The sequence below is a fragment of the Dromiciops gliroides genome, chromosome 1 (assembly GCF_019393635.1).
Source record: "Dromiciops gliroides isolate mDroGli1 chromosome 1, mDroGli1.pri, whole genome shotgun sequence".
Taxonomy (NCBI): domain Eukaryota; kingdom Metazoa; phylum Chordata; class Mammalia; order Microbiotheria; family Microbiotheriidae; genus Dromiciops; species Dromiciops gliroides.
This window is the reverse complement of record NC_057861.1, coordinates 616531908-616556286: the sequence shown is the minus strand read 5'-3', so window position 1 is coordinate 616556286 and position 24379 is coordinate 616531908. Positions and strand designations below refer to the sequence as shown.

Genomic DNA, 24379 nt, shown 5'->3' with positions numbered 1-24379 from the left:
TGTACATTTTTAATTTAGTAAGAGAAGTGTGCACAAAAATTACTAGCAGGAAATAACTCTAAGTGGATGTCCTGAAAGAATTTGCAGATTCCTTTAGCCTTGATGAGGCTAGAATATACTAATGGAATTCCCACTGGGACTGATCTTGCAAGGAATTATTCCCTTAGAAACAAAGAGCTTGACATATAAGACCAATGAGCTCTTTGGGGACATAGAAGTGCCTTGGGCTGTTTCCTCTTTCAAACACTAGGCTCTTAGCTACTTAAGCAATCGTTTCCTCATTGATAAAGGAATCCATATCCAATTCCATGTTAGTGGCAATGACTGCCTTTCTCTTTCCCTACAGAAAGGATATCAATTTGGGAGTGAGCATCTACACCACATAAAGTGACACTGTTGTGTCATCTAAAGTGGCCAATTGATGCTATTCATTTTAGATCCAAGTGTTATGTCTGGGGTCATTCTTCACCCATCGGGCATTCAAAAATTCTCAGTGAATTGAATTATACCTGCTTCTAACTCAACAAAAGGAAAGAAGGAAGAAAAGAAAAGAAAAGCAAAAGTGTAGATATGTATGAAATGTGTAGAATAGAATGTAGGGGTAACTGAAGAATAATATTGATTTTTGTAATTAAGGCAGATGGAACCTGAATCCACCCTGATGATTTTTTAACTTAAGCATTTATTCAGCCTCTTTTTGTTTGTTTTGTTTTGTTTTGATTTTGTGGGGCAACGGGGTTAAGTGACTTGCCCAGGGTCACACAGCTAGTACGTGTAAGTGTCTGAGGCTGGATTTGAACTCAGGTCTTTCTGAATCCAGAGCCGGTGCTTTATCCATTGCACCACCTAGTTGCCCCCTAATCAGCCTCTTTTAATGTATTCATGTAGTCCTTCATAGGGTCTTCATAACTAGTCTTCTAGAGAGCATCCAGATGAGGGCAATCCCAGAAGGAGACCTGCAAGGGCAACCTTCAGACCAAAAGAGAAATCCCCTCCCCCAAGCCTGCTTTGTTAGAATCATGGTATTTTGGAGAAGGGTGGGGGGAGCATGGAGGAAGAAGCAGGAGAATGGAGCAGGAGATATGGAAAAGTACCTTGCACAGTAGGGAAAACTTGCTTGCCACCCACAAGAGTGCAAGAGCTGGTCTGCCTGAACTCTGGGGTAGTGGAGAGCCCTGGTGCCTGTCTGGTCTTAGATTTATAATTCACCAGTTGTCCTGCCAGTGTTGGGGATGGTTGTGAATGATGAGGTATCTCTCATAAATGATTGGCTTTCAGCTTCTAATAAAACATGTTGTTTTGTCCTACCTGCTACTAGATTAAGATATGGGATATTCCAAAACAATTGCTCTCAAGAAACATTACTCTCGCAAAGAAGGAGCTGCTTGGGCATGCGAGGAGGGTTGGACTCCTGGAATGGCACCCAACTGCTGCTGATATTCTCTTTAGCACTGGTTATGATTATAAGGTGAGTCAATCTGAAGGAAAATGCCAATGGAGGAAAATTCCTCTCTCGTCTTTGCCTGGGGACCTTTATCCCAGGCATCATAAATTTTAAAATGTCCAATGTGCAGAATTAGAACAGGATACATGAGGGGAGTTGAAAGAGAAAAGAAAGTAAAATATATTATTTATATGTATAAATATATACATGTAATATATACATATATATGTATGTGTATAGAATCTCACTAGGACCATATCTTGTTACACTGATGTTTCAATATGTCCATAAAAATCCAATAGAATTAGGAGAGTTGGGTTCAAACTCTAATTCTTCCTACTATTTATGTAACCTTGAGCAAGACTCTTAACCTCTCTGGACCTCAGTTCCCTCATTTGTAAAATGAGGGTGTTGGACCAGACAACCTCCTTTTCAATGCTAAAGCTATGATCTTTTTTATTTCTTCCACAACTCTACCCTCTGAGTTTTTTGTTTACTTCATAACAATGGAACCCAATACCTTCCCCAGCCCATTTCCAGATTATTCCACATGGGATTACCGTGTTTCACTACCTTGTTGAATACTGACAATATGTCTGCCATGTCCTGTGTGTGTGTTCATTGTTGGGTGAGTGAATGAGAGTGGGGGGAAAGATGCTAAGAGTCTCATTTCTCTGTTCTCTAGTTAATGATATGGAACCTTGACACAAAAGAGCCTGTAATTCTGAACCCAGTGAAGATAATTGACTTTCACCAAGATGTGATCCTCTCCATGTCATTCAACACAGATGGCAGCCTGCTTGCAACCACCTGTAAGGACAGAAAGATAAGGGTTTTTGACCCCCGCTCAGGAACAGTCTTACAGGTGCAATATGCAACATTATGCTTTTCAATAAGATAAATGTCTTAATGTGTTTTTCCCCCATCAGGGCTGGTTAGAGAACAAATGGCATAATAGTGGATGATGAAGTCACATTAATTCAGAGCAGACCATCATATCTGGTCTCTCATCATAGATTTATGCAATCATTTGGATAGAGACTAGATTGAAATTTACATTTGGGCTCCCTATGAAAACAGCTTTGCTAGGCAAATTAATAATGTAAATAAGACTGCAAGAAGGAAAACACCTTTGAGAACAAAGTGTGTCCTAGTATTCATTTGCATATAGAGAGATGATGTGGCCTTAGAGATAGAATGACATAGAGTACTTTTAGAATCTAGAAGAACTGGATTCAAATGTTGCTTCTGACCCATGCTGGTGAGGTGACCCTGGGCAAATGGCATAACCTCTAAGCACTCTAAGCAACCCTATAAGACTATAAGTTGCAAAAAAGGTGCCAATTTGCATTAGTTGAGGGAATTTCTTCACTTGGGAGCTCACCATACTAATGAAAGGACAGGTCTAGGGCAGCTGGGTGGCACAGTGGATAAAGCACCAGCCCTGGATTCAGGAGGGCCTGAGTTCAATTCTGGCCTCAGATACTTGACCCTTACTAAGTCACTTAACCCCAATTTCCTCACCAAAAACAAACAAAGAAAAAGGACAGGTCTAGACCCTATTCCTTTCCTAATTACATAGAGACAGGTGGCACAGTGGATGGAATGCTGGACCTAGAGTTAGGAAGATATCTACCTAAGTTTAAATCCAGGCTCAGATACTTACTAACTGTGTGACCTTGGACAAGTCACTTAACCCTCTTTGCCTCAGTTTCCTCATCTGTAAAATCAGCTGGAGAAGGAACTGGCAAACCCCTTCAGTTTTTGCCAAGAAAGTCTTAAATGGGGTCACAAAGAGTCGGACACAACTGAAAATGAACAAGAAGAGATAAACCGATTACAAATCATTCTTCTCTGATGGTGAAAAAGGACCTGTAAAAAAAAACCTAGAATCTGAAGTTCAGTGGAAGCATTTTATTTCTTTCTAGGGCCAGGGCTTAGGTTCTGTTCATTTCTTTCTTACCCACTTCACAATCTCAATTTCAAAATGAAAGCTCACTATTGACCTTGATGCTATTGCCTGAACTTGGACTCTCTGAACAAGGGCAAGGGCATCATTCCAGAATTTGTTCTGCCTCTTCTGCTCATAAGAACATTTTGTTCTCTTCTTCCTCCTCTTTCATCTGGTAATGTACAAGTACAGCCTTTTGGTAGCCGAGGGGTTTTGATACTCCAAACAGATACCATCTATTCTTCAAGGAGACTTTCACACGATGAGATGATAGCTGGAAGCACATAAATCCCAAAGTAGGGAACCTGGACATGCTTCAGTAGATGGGGAACAAGCAAAAGATGCTTTATTTTTTATCTCATTCACTTTCATCTTTATTTATGCTACATTTTAAGTAGTTTTTCCATTTGCAAGGTGAATGACCCTATTAGGAACTTTGATTTTTCTGTACCTCTCTAATTGAAATTGCTTCATGTTCTTAAAAATTATAAAAACTGTGTCTCGGGGCAGCTAGGTGGCACAGTGGATAGAGCACCAGCCCTGGAGTCAGGAGGACCTGAGTTCAAATCTGGTCTCAGACACTTAACACTTACTGGCTGTGTGACCCTGGGCAAGTCACTTAGCCCCAATTACCTCACCAAAAAAACCAACAACAACAAAAACAACACCTATGTCTCTTTTTATAAAGTCTATAATTCACAGTTCTGATTCATTTAAACTGGTTTCCCCACCCCCAAGGTAGTACAAATTATGAGGCCAGATAGAGTGCTGGGCCTGGAGTCAGAAAGACTCATTTTTGAGAGTTCAAATCTGTCCTCAGACACTTACTAGCTGTGTAACCCTGGGCAAACTTGACCATGTTTGCCTCAGGTTCTTCATCTATAAAATGAACTGGAGAAGGAAATAGCAAACCACGCCATTATCTTTACCAAGAAAACCCCAAAAGGGGTCACAAAGTTAGACACAACTTTAAAAAAAGGCTAACGACATTGCAAATGAGCAAAGTTTTATTCTACTAGTGAAATGAAGTCATTAAGCTCATTCCTGCATGCCACATTTTAAGATGGACATTGATGGAGTGGATGGAGCACATCCAAAAGAGTGGAAATAAGATGGTGAGGCAGTTCAAAACCACGTCATACAAGGATCTATCAAAAAGACTTAGGGATATTTAGCCCAAAGAAATGAAGACTTATAGGATACACACTTTTTTGTCTTCAGGTATCTAAAGGACCATCATTAAAAATCAGGACTAGCACTGGCCCTGGATTCAGAAGAACCTGAGTTCAAATCCAGCCTCAGACATTTGACACTTACTAGCTGTGTGACCCTGGGCAAGTCACTTAACCCTCATTGCCCTCCCCCCTCCCCCAAAAAAAAATCAGGACTGATTTGTTCTACTTGGCCAGGGTGAGCAGGAAAGGCAGGGATGCAGAGAAATTACAAAGAGGCCAATTTCAATTTGATACAAGGAAAAACTTCCTGACTTTTAGGGCTACCTTAAAGGGCTGCCTCAGGTGTTGAGAATCCCATCACTAGAAGTATTCAAGCAGAAGCTGGAAGACCACTTGTTTAGGATCTCATTGAGGAAAGTATGAATTGAAGGGGATTCAAGGGCATTTTTGCTCTGAAATTCTATTATTATATCTATATCAAAATTTAGATGACAATAATTTTGAAACACCAGATTTATTTTTGTTTTTCATTTGTATAGTACTTCCTATAATATAAAATATTTTTCATATCTAGAATCAGAAATCTTTCCTTCTATAGGAGTATTAGAAATCATATATTCGAAATCTCTCATTTTACAGAGGAAGAAATTGAGGCTCAGAGAGACCCAATTTGGGGAAAGATATGAAAAGTTTCCCTACTCTGAAATTTCAACTCCCAAAATGACATATTTATTGTCATATTCTGAATTTTTTGTCTTTACTGTCCTGCACTAACTTCTTCTGATGCTTCATTGTGCAGTAGCAACAACTTTGAGTTCTTGAGGAATATGCGACAATACAAGTCATGACAGGTCTCATCAAGCAGAAATTACTTTTAAGTACAGGCTTGGTCATTGACTGTATAAGATTAATTCATTAGAATAGATGGGGAGGGGGAAGGGCAAGAGATACAGGAAGAAATTTAAGTAATATAAAAACAAAATATGCCAATCAAATTTGTCTAGTATAATTGCTTACATTTACACTTCATGCTTTGAAAACTACTTGATATAAATTGTTTCATTTTTCTTTCACCTCAATCCTGTAGCTGCTATTGTCCCCATTTTGCAGATGAGAAAACTGAGGCTAGGAGAAGGGAGATGATTTATCCAGTGTCTGGGGAAAGGATTCAAACCTAGGACCTCCTAACTCCAAGTCTAGTACTTTACCCACTAAGCCACACTGACTCATATATAACATTTGAAGACTGTCTGGCAAAGTTTAGAGACATAAATTTGGCTGTAGGGCGATGAATTTTTCAGTGACAACAACCCTCCAATACCTCACATGTGATCTAGGATGTGATAGAGGGGTTATGGTCTACCCTGATTAATGGAAGGTTCACAACAATTAAATCACAGAAACATAAAGTATAAGTCAATATTACAGTTTTACCATTTCTTCTTCGTTACAAATCTAGGGCAACCTGTTTATGTCTATAAGGAATATTTTGCACAAAGTATGAAAATATTTTCAACCATTTGGAGTTCTGATATCCTATCATTGTTGGAGTGATTCCTGCCTCCCAACTCTGTTGTGAGGAAGTTGTGTTTCAGATAAGGGTTGGACTCTGCTGACCCTGAGGTTCCTCCCATTCTAGGATTCCATGAATCTTAAAGAAGCCTAATGCACTCAATGATTAACAATAACTTTAGTTTAAAAATAACTTAAGTCGATTTCCCATCACTTACTATTTATCATCCCCAAGCCATTTTCCTGACTTGTAATAGGAAATTTTTGGATGGGGTATTTGTAATAGTTCTCCCATTGAACCCAGATGGCTCTGGAGGAGAGAGTGAAGGCTGGTGACATTGCACAGCCCTTCCTTACTTAAATTCAATTCATTGCAAGTCATGACATCTGTCATAGTCCCCTCTGAGAACAAAGGACAAACAACAAGAAGTTTTATTCTCACTCAGATGTTCTCCACCTTTTTGTTTATGGATTTCCATGTGGATTTTATCTGATTAAGCTTCCTCGAGCTGACACAGAGGATCTTCAAGAATAATAACATAGAGAAACACTCTACCAGAATATCCCACAAAATTATAACTCATTCCTGTCCACCACTTTGTGGGTAGGTTCATTGAGAGGGGATGATAATCATCGATCCACTCAAATGATGTCCTCATGCTCACATACTTTGTATCTTCTTCTAGGAAGCAAACTACAAGTCCCACAGAGCCAACAAAGTGCTGTTTCTAGGAAATATGAAAAAGCTGCTGTCCACTGGAACATCCCGATGGAACAACAGGCAAATTGTAGTATGGAATGAGGTGAGTCAGTCAACTGTCAAAACATAGGATCAGAGCAAGTCCCAGGCTGGGACTCCTTAGACCTAATTCAAGTTTCTCTTTTCTCTCTCCTCTTGTCCTATTCAGTTGCCTCTACCCTATAAGCTAGATAGAAGACCAAGAGAGATTAGGACTAGACAAATGGCTTGTTGCCTCTACCCTATGCTAGGCTGCCGGATGGCAAGAAGAATAGCCATGAACTCGCATCTAGTAGAGACAGAATTTCCTTCTTCTCTAGTCAATACTCAACTTGCAGACCTCAAGTTATATCCCTATATAACTACGCATGTTGCTTCACTGTGTCTATATTTAGCCATGATATTGTCCATGCAGAATAAATACAGTGAACCCTTTGCTTGTCCTGGTACCTGGGGAAACGATGAATACCTGGGGTATATATCACTATATGTGTGTACATATATGTATGAATGTATGTGTGTGCATATATACATATATCTATACATATATACATATACCTATATATACTTATATGTGGTTATGTTCAGAAGCATAAATCTGAATTAATAGAATAAAGATCTCTATTACAATTATCTGTGTTACAATGATATGTATTACAATTACTGTAAGTCCATTAAATATTGTATTTCTTCAAATGACTCTAACAACCTTACCATACTTTACTAGGCTCAATACTTTTGAGTGAATAAAAACTATTTTTCAGTGTAGTTTTGCATTTGAGGACTCAAGCATGTAACAATTGGAATGATGCCACCTGCTGGAGACTTACTGTAGAAGAGTTCTGCCCATGAAGCGAAGGTCTTTGAGGGCAAGACCAGGAGTCTTTTCTTTGGCATCAGGGAAGTGACGCTGGCTAGTGGGAGGAGGAAGGCAGAGACTGGCACTCGGTCTCGCTCTCTTTCCTGAGGATTCTGGCAGAGAAGGGAGCTAGAAATGCACTCTCCCTTTAATAGAAAGGAATCTAGGCCTTTCTTTCTCTCTTTATCAAATTCTTATTCTCCTTAATAAATGCTTAAAAGTCTAACTCTTGCTAAAGCTTATAATTTATTGGCGACTACTCATTAGATATTTTAGACAGTTTAGCTAGAATTTTACCCCTTAACAAGCATGTCATTAGGGTTATGAGGCAGAGACTCAGAAGAAGTGCCCTATCATCAACTCATCTGGGTTGGTCTCTGGAAGACTATTCTGTGAATAGCCTTCTTGTAACCAATATGGCCCTTACAGAAAACTGACTCTGCCAATCAGTCAATAAGCATTTTTGAAATGTTACTTTTTTTTTTTTTAGTGAGGCAACTGGGGTTAAGTGACTTGCCCAGGGTCACACAGCTAGTAAATGTTAAGTGTCTGAGGCCGGATTTGAACTCAGCTACTCCTGACTCCAGGGCCGGTTCTCTATCCACTGCGCCACCTAGCTGCCCCAATAAGCATTTTTAAGCACCTACTATGTGCCAAGCACTGTGCTAAGTGCTAGTGATATAAAGAAAGGCAAAAGCCACAACCTAAAGTTGCCCCTTAAAAATAACTTTAAGATTTCCAAAATGGTTTTCTTATATTTCCTCCTTTAGTTCTTGCAACAGCCCCTTGATGTAGGTGTGTGTTCTGTTCTGATTCTTTGTGTGTTCTTTAGGTATTTTTCTCCCAGAGGGTTTAAGCTTTGCTGACAAGCAAACCTGAAGCTTACCCTGTCACTTTTTTCTGCCAAGCTCTATATGAGGTCACCTGATCTTCTGTGTTATAGCCTTCTTGATCCAACCCTTGAAGTTCTTTTCCAACACACAAATATAACTGGACATAACTCTACCTTGGACACAGGTTCTTGGTGTTACAGGAGGATCAAAGAGATATGTCAGTCTGACTCCTCTAAGCCTGGTCACAAGATGGACATTTTCCAGGTCTTCCATTAATATGGAGGGTGAACTGCCTACACAAACATAAAAAGTGCCCTGGCTCTATATAGTCAAAACAAGAACCCAGGCCAACTCAAAATGGCTGGACTCTGGTATTTATAGACCTTGGTCTGACCCCTCCTGGCCATCCTTATCATTGCTGAATCCCAACTAAAGTCCATCCCTAAAAGAACTGAGCTTAAAGGCTCCACACAAAGTCACATGATTTCCAAACAAGGCAGCTTTCTTGAGATATCTGATAATATTTCTCCTGGATCACCATCCAGAAAATGTTCCATATCCCTTCCCAGATTCCTAAATATGATTCTATCCCTACAAGCAAAGGGAATTGGAGGGTTATCCATTATTTATTGAGTTTGATCAATGAAGACTAATCACTTCAGACCCAAACCCTCTTTTTCCTTAATAAGAAGATGACTTTCCAAAAATATATTCAAGATATTTGCCCCCAAATTACCATTTCCTATCTCTTTTTTTTAGAATTTTATTTTTCCCAAATTACATGTAAAAACAAATTTTAACATCAATTTTTAAAACTTTGTGTTCCAAATTCTCTTCCTCCCTCCCAACCCCCTCCTTAAGAATTCAAGCAATTTGATATGTGTTATACATGTGTAGTCATGCAAAATATTTCCACATTAGTCAGGTTGTGAAAGAAAACAGATTAAAAAAACTTTAGAAAAATGAACTAAAAAATTTTTGCTTCAATTTGTATTCAGATACCATCAGTTCTTTCTCTAGAGATGGATTGCATTTTTCATAAGTCCTTCAGAGTTGTCTTGGATCGTTGTATTACTGAAAATAACTAAGTTATTCACAGTAGATCATCTTACAATATTGCTGTTATTTTGTATACAGTACATTTCACTTTGCATCAGCTCATGTCTTTCCAGATTTTTCTGATAGCATCCTGCTCATCATTTCTTACAGAACAATAATGTTCCATCATAATTTCATGCCACAATTTGTTCAGCCATTCCCCCAGTTGATGGACATCTCCTCAATTTCAAATTCAACTTTTTGGGTTTTTTATCTCTTTTTGAATACCAACCTAGTAGTGGTATTATTAGGTCAACATTTCTTATCTCTTTTATGCTAACAGATAGGGTTTAGGGTTTTTTTTTCTACACAAACCAGGACTCACTTTCATTTTTAATTTTGTAATTTCCTTATCAGTTTTCAAATAAGACCAGCCCAATGGTTCACACAAGAACTATTGCTCTAGTGCCCAAATATTCATATGTATAGATCAAGTGTTTGCTTTAAGTTTTGTTTACTTAAATTAAAATCAAATTACAAGGATGGAAAGCTTTCTTAGCTATTCCCTTTTGTCCCCACCTGCCAGTGGTTACTGACCTTTGCCTTTCCTTTTATCCTGCTTATAGGTCTTTTCCCTCCTACAGTACCCATCTGTAAGGACGAACCCATTTCTGTTTTTATTTTTTTATTTTAATTTTAATTTTTTAATTTTATACATATATCAAACAGATATAATATACACATACACACATATATGATATATACAATGTAAATTTTCTACATTATTACATTTATATATGCCTAGATATATTCCTTTTTTTTAGGCAATTGGGGTTAAGTGACTTGCCCAGGGTCACACAGCTACTAAGTGTCAAGTGTCAAGTGTCTGAGGCCGGATTTGAACTCAGGTCCTCCTGACTCCAGGGCCAGTGCTCTATCCACTGTACTACCTAGCTGTCCCTACCTAGATATATTCTAATACGTGTAACTTAGTATTTTAAATCCTTAAATAATTGTTTTATAAATAACATATAATATAATATAATATATAATTTAGAAATAATTTATATGACAAATTTGTTTAAATATAATTACCATATAAATAAGACCTAAATAACTCATAAAGGTACAACATATACATTTGTGTGTGTGTGTGTATACACATATACCTCCTGTACCCTTCTCAGTATACCCCACCTCTGCCTTTCCAGATTAAACATTTTTATTTACATTTTTTTGTCCCAATCTCTATCCCTCCTTCTCTCACTCCCCAAGGTGGCAAACAATCTGATATGGGCCATACTTATGTGATCATACACAACATTACCATATTTGTCACTTAATGAAAAAATATGAAAAATAGCATGCTTCAATTTGTTCCATCAATAACAGTTTTTTCCTTGTAGGCAGATAGCATGTTTCATTGACATTCTTTGTCTTGGATTGTCTTGAATCATTGTACTGTTGAAAATATTCAAGTCATTCACAGTTCTTGATCGAACAATATTGCTGTCTCTGTATACAATGTTCTCTTGGTTCTGCTCACTTCTCAATACATCATCTTTCCAGGCTTTTGTGAAGCACTATTTTTTCAAATAATTTATATAGTATTGGGATTAATTGTTCTTTAAAAGTTTGGTAGAATTCACTTGTGAATATATCTGAACCTGGAGATTTTTTCAACTCATTCAACTTCTTCAAAAATTTAGATGCTATACCATTTGGTGCATATATGTATATAATATATCATTGATATGATTTCATTGTCCTTGGTACCTTTCAGCAAAATATAGTTTCCTTCTTTATCTCTTTTAACTAGATCTATTTTTGCTTTTGCTTTGTCTGAAATCATAACAGCTACCCCTGCTTTCTTTGCTTCAGCTGATGCATAATAGATTTTGTTCCAACTCTTTACATTTACCCGTATGTATCATTCTGCTTTAAATCTGCTGACATTTATAGTTATGATGACTGTCTATTTCTCTCCATGCTATTTTTCACCTGTTTATCCTTCCCACTCTGACCCCCGATCCTCTCCTTTCCCACAATTGTTTTACTTATGATAACCACCTTCCCCAATATCCCCTCTCTTGTATCAGTCCCCCCCTCCCCCTTCTATTATCACTGTCCCTATTTGAACAACCTTATAGGGTAATATAGATTTCTATATCAAACTGAGTGTATTTGTTGTTCCCTCTTTGTGCCAATTTTGATGAGAGTAAGGTTTAATCTTTGCCCATGTCCCCTTTCTTCCCCTCCATTATGATAATTTTTATGCCTCTTTGTGTATGTGTGTGTTCTTCCCTCCTACTTCTTCCATGCAATTTCTTTTTAGCCTTTTATTTTGTTTTACATGGTGTTGCATCATCAATGTCACCTTATGATCATACCCTCTGTCTACATATACTTTCTAATCATTCTTATATTACATTTTTTAGACTTATAAATATTATCATCTTAAATATTACCTTATGACCACAAGCTCTTTAAATATACCCCTAATTGTACTAATAATGACTTTTACAATAAAGTTATTGAGACTTACAAATATTATCTTATCATACAGAACTAGAAACAGTGTAACCTTATTAAATTTCTTAGTTTTTCTTGTTTCTTTTTTACCTTTTTATGTTTCACTTGATAACTGTTTTAATACATTAAATTTTGACAAGAATGAAATCAGTCTTACATCTTTCCCCTCCAACCCAACTACACGCACTACTGTTTTAAAATGTAGGGTGTAATTCTGAGCAAAATAAGTGATATAATCATGCTTTGGGGAATATGCTTTGGCAATGGAAATGCCAAGGATTCAGCCCCACCATGGGATATCCATGATGCAGAAGGCAGTACCCATGCTTTTTGAAGATTCTTCCAAATTGAGAATAACTTGCTTGGCTATTCTTGGAGGGGCAGTGTGGAATCATAGAAAATATGCTGGCCTGGTAATTTAAAAATCTAAGTATCACTCCTGTTTTTGCTACTAATCTACTATATGACCTTAGGAAAACTACTTCAACTATTTAGGGCTTGAGTTTCCTCATCTATAAAAATGATGGGGTTGAACTAGATAACCTCTCAAATGCCTTCCAGATCCAATATTTTGTGACTCTATGGATTCAATAAAATGGAAACATCACATTAAACCAAGGAAAGGTGTTTTGTGGTAGTCGTTCCCAAATTGCCAATCCTTGGGAAAATGTTATTAGTCTACCATACTTTTACCACCAAAGGTCCATATTTCTTAAATTTTCTTAAAAACTGGCTCCTCTTCTACTTTACTTCTACTTCTCTCTGGCTTCCAAACCTTTCCCCTTGGGCCCTATGAATCCTTTCTATTGATACTGAATGAGGGAACATTAGTCATGGAAAATTTAGAGATTTTCCCAGTACACTATATAGTCTGGGCTGGGAAACACTGGTTTACAATTAAACAAGTAACTGAATAGTCTTTTTAATTTCTTCTTCCCTCAACAGAATGACCTTTCTGTGCCTTTACTTGAAGAGGACCTGGATGGTTCTTCTGGTGTATTATTCCCCTTCTATGATGCAGACACCAACATGCTCTATGTGGTGGGCAAGGTAAGCTTCGGAATTATGAGAATTAAAACTAAGGCTGTTAAATATGCAATAATATAGAACTTGAATTCTTGGGGGGGGGTATCGAATTGAGTACTGAATTCTTTATTTCATCACTGACCTAAGGCTACAAATGTTTTTTACATCAGAGAAATAAGAAAAAAAGATTATGGAGATACATTTTAAACATCAAGCTTTTAGACTGATGGCTGTATTTCATCAATATGTATAACCTATCCCTAAAATAAATGCAGATCATAACTCCTCAATACTTTAATCTAGACCCTTCATGAGTTGCTGGGGCAAAATATATCCATGATTCAGATTCAGCTACCTAGAGCCTCTATGAACTTCAGTGGAGTTGTCCTTGGAAAGTAGATACATGGCCCATTGAACCTCTCTGCCCTACCAAAAAGCATTTCTAGCTTGGTATAACATAGGTTTTTGCTGGTTTTGCTTCCATGCCATAATGAGTTGTAGAGTAAGAGATTCATAAGCTCAGAGAAGCAGTGAGGTGCAGTGGAAAGTGGATTACACTGGATATGAACTCAGAAGACCTGGGTTCAAATCCTACCTTTGACATTTATTACCTATGTGACCTTGGACATGTCACATAAATTCTCTAAACCTCATTTCCCTCACTTGTAAACTGAAGGTGTCCAATTAGGTGACTTTTAAGATCCCTTCCAACTCAAAAATCTTTGATTTTATTATCTAAACTTTAAAAGTTTAACCAAAAAATTGGCCACAACTCCTTACTTTCCCTTTTGTTATTCACTGTTTCCCTGACACATACCCACTACCACAACTGCTATATTATCTCTGAAATGCAAACTCTAGGAAAAGGAAAAGATACCTAAAAATTTGGGTACAATTACCATTTTTTTGTTAAATGCAGCAATGCCTGGCCTCTACCCTGAAAGAGTGAAGGCTACTGAGAAATAGGAGTGGAGATGAAAAATAAAAAGAGTTTTAAATCTTTATTGTTTCAATTTTATGATTTTTCCTTGCCATTTTAGTTTTCAATTGAACATAAAAATAAATGTAACTGTTTTATTCATATTGTTCCAGATCAAATAAGAAACCATATCTTTTGCTCTTTTCTGTTCTCTTTCACAGGGTGATGGGAATATTCGATACTATGAAATTAGTGCAGACAAACCACATTTGAACTATCTTACAGAATATCGTTCCTATCTTCCTCAAAAGGGAATCGGTGAGTGTGAAAAAGGCACTTTTTTTTAGGATACATGATTTTCTATTTGAATTGATATTGCAGGCTTTATTCACCCATTGTCCGTCTATAGTATATATCCAAGTTATGTATCTTTGGGCTAATGCACTACCTCAGTGGGCTGTCTATCCACCTGTAGATCATAGTCAGGACAATAAGCGTTCTTCTTCCAGTTGGCTTTTCCCCTAAGGATGGTAAATTTTGGTCTCTTTCCAGTTATTCTGAATCTCCCTAATGAGAAAGGTCTTGGAGCATTAATCTCATCAGCACAATGTTAGCTGCAGATAGAAGCAACTGAAGACCTCATTATCTCTAAGCAATTCCTATTCCATTTGGATTCTGCACCAGACATCCTCCTGACAGTGGCAATTATTTGGAGTGCACACTCTCTCCTTATGTTTGACACTGAAGATGATGTAACAAAATTTTCCCTATGGCTACATCTATTGAGTTATATGATCCTCAAGTATGCTTGAATGATGCATTAAAGGTTGAGTACAACCTTTAAGACTGCATTTTGTGCTACTGAATTGAATACTTTATTTGTTTTTTTGTTTTGGGGCTTTTTTGCAGGGCAATGAGGGTTAAGTGACTTGCCCAAGGTCACAGAGCTAATAAGTGTCAAGTGTCTGAGGCCAAATTTGAACTCAGGTCCTCCTGAATCGAGGGCATGTGCTTTATCCACTGTTCCACCTAACTGCCCCCTGAATCAAACACTTTAAAAATGAACAAATGAGGAACTGTAAGGGATCTTGTGGGCTATACCTTTTAGTCAATTGTCAGAGTAAAAATGCAATTTTTGATACTGAACAATTTGCAAAAGCCTACTTCTTTCCTTCTCTTTTTTTTTCTTCAAGAAAGAGAGGCAGTGTGATGTCATAAATAGATTGTTAGACAAACAAGGTCTGTTTGTCCTTCTTTCTTAAAAAGCACCAATGGCATCAGGAAGGTAAAGACTGTTAGACCTACAGTGAGAAAGACATATATTCAAATCTTGCTTTAGACACTTAACTAGTTGTATGACCTTGGGCAAGTCACTTAACTTTCTTTATCTAACAAAATGAGGGATTGAACTCAATGTTCTCTAAGGTCCATTACAGATCTAAATCTATGATCCTGGGATGAATCTTACAAAAATGAGGGAAAAGAATATGAGTCAGGAGTCTTTTTGACCACTTTTTGGGTAATAATGCCAATTCATATATTTTTTTCCAATTCTCCCATATCATACCTTCTTTATGGATATCTTGAAACTTTCCCTCAATGATTTCAAAATGATTTTGTCTCCAGCATGCATGTCTTCATTTGTACTTTGTCTGGTCCCATATTCTGTGTGTGTGTATACATACACACACATACATACACACATATGCACATATATGTGTATATGTGTGGGTATACATAAATATATATATCCATATATATCTTATATGGATATAATATAGCTTAAATACTATATGTTTGTAATGACAAATAGAATACCACCTGCAATTTACAATACTAGTAACTGAAGACAAAAACAATATTAAATAAGAAGCAGCTTTCTTTATTTACCTTGAATGCTAGTACTTGAAGTAAAGTAGATTTAATTAGTGAAGGATGAGAAAACAGATCTGGGAGATTTTTGTGGATAATCTGAGGGGGATCTTGGAATGCTTTCGAGGACTTTAAGGAGTAAGAGAAATTTGCATTAAGCAACAGGGCAGGTTTGCTTAAGCTCCTCCCTTTTGATTGATTGCTATGCTCCTAGAGGGCAGGGATAGTCTTTTGCCTCTTTTTGTATCCACTTAGCACAGTGCTTGGCACATTGTTGTTGTTGTTGAGGTTTTTTTCAGTCATGTCCAACACTTCATGACCCCATTTGGGGTTTCTTGGCAAAGATACTGGAGTGGTTTGACATTTCCTTGTCATTTCAATTCATTTTACAGATGAGGAACTATGGCAAACAGGGTTAAGTGACTTGCCTAGGGTTATACAGCCAGTAAAGTGTCTGAGGCTACATTTGAACTCATGAAGAGGAGTCTTCCTGAATCCAGGCCCTGCACTTTATCCACTGCACCACCTAGCTGCCCCACCTGGCACATAGTAGACACTTTTAAAGTGTTTATTGATTGGGAAAAACAGAGCTTTAAATGTCTGTAAAATGTAAGAGATTAAAGTGGATGGGTAAGCCCATGTGAGAAAGAAATAGAGACAAAAATAAACTGAGTTGTGAAAACCAGGAGGGAATCCAAGAGGGATTGGGCCTAACAGTTCCCACATTGACCTTAAGATGGTGCTATCAGATGGGCTCATAGGCTTTATAGCTAGAAAAGAGAATCATCAGAAAAAGAGCTAGAATGAATCATTAAGGTGAGCCAGTCAAAAGCACCCTTGTTTTAGAGATGAGGAAATTGAGTCCTAGGAAGTAAAAAAAAAAAGTCACTTGTCTGTAGTCAATTGATAGGTTGTAAAGCAGCAGCAGAACCAGGAATCAAATTAAAATCTTTTGATTCCAGATCTAATCTTTTTACTGAGATATACTAGTTCCAATCCAGCCTACTAGCTGTGTGATCCTAAGCAAGTCACTTAAACCCAATTGGCCCCAATAAGAAAGGGGGATCAGAAATTAATGATTATACCGAAAGAAATTCACAACATTTATGGAAGCCTAATTTGGCTAAAAGTCTTGATTCTACCAAGCCTAACATACCCTTCTCTAAACAAACAAAAAAGGAAATCAGTTAGAAGCCCAACTTCTTACAGGGGTTCTTTTTGTATTGTGGACTCCTTTGGGCAGTCTGATGAGGCCTATGGACCCCTACTCAAAAAAATACATTTTTAAACATATAAAATAAAATACACCAAAATATTAAAAATCCTAATTCCTAAACCCCTAAAACCTAAACTCTGGCATTAAAACAACTGGAATGTACTCTAGACACAGCACTAATTTCTAAAATAAATTCCTAAAGACCCAAAATCATTGTCCCACAAACATTTAGCTCAGACCCTCCCCCAAGTGCAATGAATACATCAGTCTTTGTTTCAAGAATCAAAGATAAATTTTTAAAGAATTAAAGTAGAGCTGATTAAGAAGTTGTTAAAATAATGGGAAAGGACTTAGGAGGTTTTTTTGAACAAATGTCAGAAGGGGCCTATAGACTCTCAAAGAACTTGGATGACTCCTCCCACTGTTTATGCAGAAATATGTGGCATGGTTCAAAGTAACTTCAACAGGAAAGCCAACCAATCAACATGTGTTTACTGAAGGCTTAGTTTGTTATGTATCCAACCATGTGCTTCAGTCCATGGGAAAAACCAAAGAAACACAAGGTGTACTCTGTTATAAGTGAACTTGCCAGTCTAGGGTTGTATAGTAGGTAAGATTAGCAGTCACTGGCACATAGGCAGGAGCTTATGAAACTTTGAATTTGATAGAATTATCAAGAGAATCGAGTGTTAAACTATATGATGCTGACTGCAAGTACAATAGGACCTCAGAGGGAAAAATTATTTGGGCTGAAATAACCAGAAAAATCAATGGAGGAGAAGTAAGACTTGTGTAGTAAAATGATGTAATTAATGTAAAGGCCACTGGATTTAGCACCTGAAGACTTGGATTTGAATCCCAATTCTTATTGTTGTTCAGTTGTTTCTCTCATGTTTGAGTCTTCATGAGTCTATTTGGGGTTTTCTTGGCAAAGATCCTAGAGTGGTTTGCCATTTCCTTCTGCAACTTATTTTACAGATGACAAGTGGAGGCAAATAAGGTTAAATGACTTGCCCAGGGTCACCCAGCTCATGTCTGAGGCCAGATTTGAACCCATGAAGATGAGTCTTCCGGATTCAAAGCCCAGCACTCTGCACTGCTCTAGATGCCTCCAAACCCCACTCTAGTACTTACTAGATAGAAATTCACCTCTGAAACTTCTTTCCCTTTATATGACCAAGGTTTTGATGGAAATTATAACATCATCCTCATTACACTGACATGTTTTCATGGAAAGAGCACTATATTTAGAGTCAGAAGATAAAAAAAATCAGTAGCAGCCACTTACTGGCTATCTGAACCTCATTTTCCTTCTCTGTAAAGTAGAAATAATAATAATATTTGTCTTATCATACAGGGTTGTTGAAAGGGTCAGATTTGATGATGAGTCCTTTGTAAATTAAACTGTTCTATACGAATGACTGTCGTTCCCATAAGGTTCTACTTCATTATGCCATCTCTCTGCATCCTTAAAGATTATAGCCACAGATGGTACATTGGAGTAGGTCTGAACCAAGCTGAGAAGGCTTTGAATATATATAGACTGGTGTTAGACCATGCTTTCCATCATTGGAGGATTGACCAACCTAACCAGAGAGGTCATCATTCAAAGGCTGGCCACCAGGCAGCAAACTTTATTAGTCACAATTGGATGAGGCATGGAAGGTCTGTGATCTGCATCAGTGGATAGAGTTCACTCACACTGAGAAATTGAAGTGATGGATCTTTAAATATATCAAAGTATTGTTATAATAGATATGGTGGAGTAGGATAATGGAAGGCCTTAAAAGGCAGGCAGAGGAGTTCATGTAGGTGATGAGGTAGGCCATAGTCACCCAGAAAAGAGTCAGGTAATGATGGATTGAAAGGAGGGACAGATTAAGTCAAGGAGACCAGCTGAGAGACTGTTGTTATAACCCTTATGCAAGGTGAAAAAAACCTAGACTAGCGAGATAGCAGTGGAAATTATGAGGAAGGTGAAACTAAAAGACATTTTAAAGCAAGAAAAGATAGAACTTGGTGACTAATTAGATAGAGGGGATGAAGGAAGGGAATGAATGAAACCAAGGTTTCTAGAATGAGAAGGCTAGAAGAGAGGTGGTGCCATTAACAGAAATGGAAAAGAAGACTTTTTCAGGAAAACTTTTGCTTATTTAGAGATCCTGAACTGTATCTTTTTTTTAACATATTAACATCTAGGCCAGCAGAGAAGCTATTCTTTTTCCTTTGTCTGAATAACACTTATGTGAAGGACAAAAATCACGTTCATTAGCTAATCAATGATTTAACCAGTAGGCTAGGAGTCAGGAACAAAAGAATACATTAAACTTTGGTCCTCCAGACCATACCTTTTCCAAGTTTTTCCAGCCCACCATCCTAAGACACTTTGGCTCTCAAAGAACAATCCACGGATTACTCTGTCAGATACTCAGGATTTGGTTTGCCAGTATTGGTGATGTATCATAGGACTACACATATGTCACTTCAACTCTACATAATTTTTATCCCTATTCTCAGAAAAAATAGGGATAATCTCGAATCATGTTCATGACCTACCTCACAAAGACGGCCAATAGTATCCTGAGGGGAGGAGGTAAAGGGAAGGAAGAAAAGCCATTGGTTGAATTTTCTGGTAAAGACTCACTGAGTAAGAAGTATACAATTTGATTTGACAGACATTAATTTAGCACCTATGAATAAAGCAGTGTGCTACTTACTAGGAATACAAAGGTATATAGAACACAGACCTTGTCCGTGTGAGCTGTCCCCATGTAGGCCCAATGGACCACTGCTGAAGTATTAGTCATTTCCCATGATCTCTTTTTTCTCCATTAGGAATCATGCCAAAGAGGGGTCTGGATGTATCTTCCTGTGAGATATTCAGATTCTACAAACTGATAACCACCAAAGGTCTCATCGAGCCTGTATCAATGATTGTCCCTCGACGGGTAAGTGGCTTCCATGACTAAACAATTACAGGGAAGATAGTTCAACCACAGCAAAACTGTGATGGAAACCCTTAACCATGCCTAACTGTGCCATCAGAGTAGATGTCCCATCCACCACTGTTTCTATGTTGACATGAAGCATATTTTCATTCCTTCCAGATCCTCATACAGCATAATTTCAAGAACCTTCACCATAGTGATTGTCCTCCTTTGGAATGTTCTCCAACTCTACCACATCCTTCCTAAAATGCAGCTCTCAAAACAAAAAACAAAATGGCAGATGTGTTCTAAACAGGATAGAGTATGCAACTATTACCTACATTCTTCTGAATATACTTTTCTTAATGATATCTAGGACCATCATTGTCTCTCAGATCATACTGCTGCCTTGTGTTAAACTTACAGTCCACCAAACCCTCTCCACCCTTCCAGCACCCCTAAGATCTTTTTCAAATGTATTATTATTTTCACACCTTCTCATCTTGTATTTACCAAGTTGAGTTTTGAACATAAGTTTAAGGCATTACTGTTATTCCTGTTAAATTTTGTCTCTTTAGAGTTGTCTCAACATTCTAATCTGTTATATTTTGGGTCCCAATTCTGTCATCCAAAGAATTAGCTGTTCCCTCTAATTTTTGTGTCAGCTAAAAATTTGATAAGAATGCTGTATTTGGCCTTATCAAGGTAGTTGATGAAAATATTAAGTGGCACAAGGACAAATCCTTGTGGCCCTCCATGCCACCTTCTTTCAAGTTGTCCCCAACCCATTAATGATAACTCTTTTGGCCCAGACATTCATCCAGTTCCAAATAAATGTAACTGTACTATTCTTTGTCTCTCCATCTTGTCCACAACAATAACATGAGAGAACTTGTAAAATTTTTTGCTAAAACTAAGTAAGAGACATCTAAAGTATTCCAAAGCTGGGTCAGCAAGGTTGGGGGAAGGAGAGAGAGAGAGTGAGTGTCTGGCATAAACCACACTCTTGTTTTTGTTATCTAAATTTGACAAACACTAATAAACATGTCTACATACAAAGAAAAGAAAAAAAGGATTTCATATGAAGTTGAATCTCTATTCCATCTTGTTTATTTCCTTTTTTGAAGAATATAATAAATTATATAGTTTCTTTTTTATTAATTTTTAAATGAACGGAAATCTGTCTTCTCTCTCCCACCTTCCTCCTCCCCCCTCCCCATTTGAAAGAAAGAAAAAAACTTTTACAAACATGTATAATCAAACAAAACAAATTATGACATTGGCCATGTCAAAAAAAATTCTCAATCTGTACTTCTGTGTGAGGAGATAGGTAGAAAACATTGATTTCAAAGCTCTATCTCCCTCTGAATCTTTTTCTGTTATGTTCTTTGTATTCTTTTATGTGGCATGGACTATTCTATATGAAACCATTCTGGTCCTTTGTGTTCACTGCTTCCTTTTCTGAATGTTCATTTATCAAAAAGTATATTCATTATAAAATTAATAGAATTTTAAATTTTTGCAAGGAATTGAAGTCAAATTCACCACCCTATAGTTTTCAGATTGCACTCATTCTCTTTTCAAAATTCAGGACAACACTTGCCCTTCTCCAGTCCAGTCCCCATGACACCATTCTCCATTCTCCATTCAAAAGTCCCTTGAAGCAATTACATCCAGGATTCTTTCAAAACTTTTGTTCGTTGTTCATCTTGGCCTAGTGATTTGACCTTGTCAAGGACCACTTGGTCCTCTCATCCTATCTTGCTTATCTTGCATATCAACTCACTATTAGCTTTTTTCAATTTCTGTTTATCTTTAGTATCAATTCTTTTTTCAGTTAAGCAAATATTATTTTCCTTGGTAGAGGACACAGAAGCTGCTCCACTTTCATTCAGTCACTTTCTGTCATCCTGTTCACTATGAGCAGCAATCTTATCCCTTTTTTGATCTTCCTTTTTCCCATAAATTAAAATTTTACTTACACTTTTTATTATCTTCATCATTCTTCACCAATTCCAAACCATTCTAAGTTTTAGGACTCCTGAGAATGTTTTAAAAGCAGTTGCCCAGTGGATAGAGCACCAGCCCTGGAGTCAGGAGTACCTGAGTTCAAATCCGACCTCAGACACTTAACACTTACTAGCTGTGTGATCCTGGGCAAGTCACTTAACCCCAATTCCCTCACTAAAAAAAAAATAATAAAAAATTAAAAAATTAAATTTTTTTTTAAAAATCAGTTGCCAAGTTTTGAAATTCATGGTTTGCTAACCTGCCCTTGCTGCCATCATTTGCACATCTTTTAAAATTTAACTTGGTTAAATTTTAACTTGGTTGATGAGTCATCTTTGTACAGATGTTCTTCTCCTTAGAAACCTCCTCCTTCTCCTTCTTCCTCATTGGAATTCTCTTTGTGTCTTCAGAATTATCTTAAAAGCTTCTTGACACTGATAAACTGATTTCTTCTCTAGGATCTTAGGCCACTGCATCTGACCTATCCTTTTTCTGAAACCTTTGAAATCTGTTCTCCAAAAATTCCAAATGAATATTAGACTCTGCCTGGCATACCTATCCTCTATCACAAAATCTAACACGGGGTCAATTCCCCAAAACATTCCCAAAATTTCTACTTTGGAAAAACATTCCAAAAATTTCTATTTTGGAAACCAGTTTATTAATAGGATAATAGATCTGGAGCTGAAAGAGACTTCAGAAGCCCTCTAAGTTAACTCCCCAGAAGAGGAAACTGGAGTCCAAGTGTTGCCATAAATATTTTGGATTTATGAGAACTTTCTTTTAATTAATTACCTCATTTGCATATATGCCTAACAGTAGAATCTTTTGGTCAAAGGGAATAGGCATTTTAGTCACTTCATATGAATAATTCCAAATTACTTTCCAAATTGGTTGTAACAATTCATAGTTCTGAAAACAAAGCATGAGTATATATATATATCTTTCCACAACCTTCCCAACATTATATCTTCTCATATTTCATCATCTTTGTCGATTTGCTGCATGTGAGGTAAAACATCAGGGTTGAATGATGACCTATCGTAACATGGTTGATTTGTTAAGTCTAAATTAAAATACACATATTATAACATCAACATTAAAGAATCAGTCTAACTTTATCAATTTGTATACCAAGAAAATTAAAATACTTTTTTAACCACATATAGTGTCTGTCATCAGTAGCACCTTTAGGTTGTCATTGCCTTGAACACATTACCTCTTTCTGTTTGTTTTTGTAGTCAGAATCATACCAAGAAGATATCTACCCCTTGACAGCCGGAGTCCAGCCAGCTCTGACAGCACAAGAATGGCTGAATGGAATGAATAAAGGTCAGGATTACAGGGATGGATATTTGCCTTCTGGTGCAACAACAAGAAGAATCACTCAATTGCCCAAAAAAAAAAAAAAAGAATAACTCAATTGCTCTATTGTGACTTCAGTTCAAAAACGTTGTGAAATATGGTGTCTTTCATCAAGGCCCAGTGAATTATTGGACCCAAAGCTGACATGAAGCATTTTTCTCTACCTCGGCATTTCCCAAACATGTGTTGTTTGGTGTTATTGTTATTGCTTAGTTGTTTGAGTCATGTCCAAGTCTTCATGACAGCATTTGGGGTTTTCTTTGCAAAGATACTGGAGTGGTTTGGTTTTTCCCTTCCTTCTCCAGTTCATTTTACAAATGAGGAACTGAGACACAAAGGGTTAAGTGACTTGCCCAGAGTCACACAGCTAACAAGTGTCTGAGGCCAAATTTGAATTCAGGAAGATGTCTTCCTGATTCTAGGCCTTGAACTTTATGTGCTACCTAGAGGCCTAAATATACCCACTGTCTTTCCCCAAGATTACTTTGTGGCTGTGACAGATGACTCTGAGGGTGGACTCTGCAACCCATCTAACTACCCCATTTTCAGACGGGTTATGATGAGCTTCGCTTCCCTCCCCTTTTCAAATGGGTTGTGATCTTCATTAAAGAATTCATTTGGGGCTACTAGGTGGCACAATGGATAGAGCACCAGCCCTGGATTCAGGAGGACCTGCGTTCAAATCCGGCCTCAGACACTTAACACTTACTAGTTGTGTGACCCTGGGCAAGTCACTTAACCCCAATTGCCTCACAAAAAAAAAAAGAAGAATTCATTCATTACATTTTGTGCTTCTTCCATACAAAAGGGATTTTTTTCTTTTTAATTTCATTTTTCAGTTAACAAGTATTTCTCTCTTTTCCATCCTCCAATATGAGCTAGTCTGTCTAAAATATCTAATGAATGGTCACCAATAAGTTATAAGCTTTAGCAAGAGTTTAGACTTTTAAGCATTTATTAA

The 24379-nt window shown here is 37.3% G+C and overlaps 1 protein-coding gene across 2 annotated transcripts in view; it reads left to right on the top strand.

Annotated features, from left to right (window-relative positions):
* Nucleotides 1-24379, top strand: part of CORO2A (coronin 2A) — a 167743-nt gene that overhangs the window by 137411 nt on the left and 5953 nt on the right. For both annotated transcript variants that reach the window (XM_043972382.1, XM_043972338.1), the window contains 7 exons: nt 1319-1468; nt 2130-2309; nt 6769-6885; nt 13029-13133; nt 14250-14346; nt 19952-20064; nt 23295-23385. In XM_043972382.1, coding sequence (XP_043828317.1) covers nt 1319-1468; nt 2130-2309; nt 6769-6885; nt 13029-13133; nt 14250-14346; nt 19952-20064; nt 23295-23385 — 853 coding nt within the window. The remainder of the gene's footprint in view (nt 1-1318; nt 1469-2129; nt 2310-6768; nt 6886-13028; nt 13134-14249; nt 14347-19951; nt 20065-23294; nt 23386-24379) is intronic.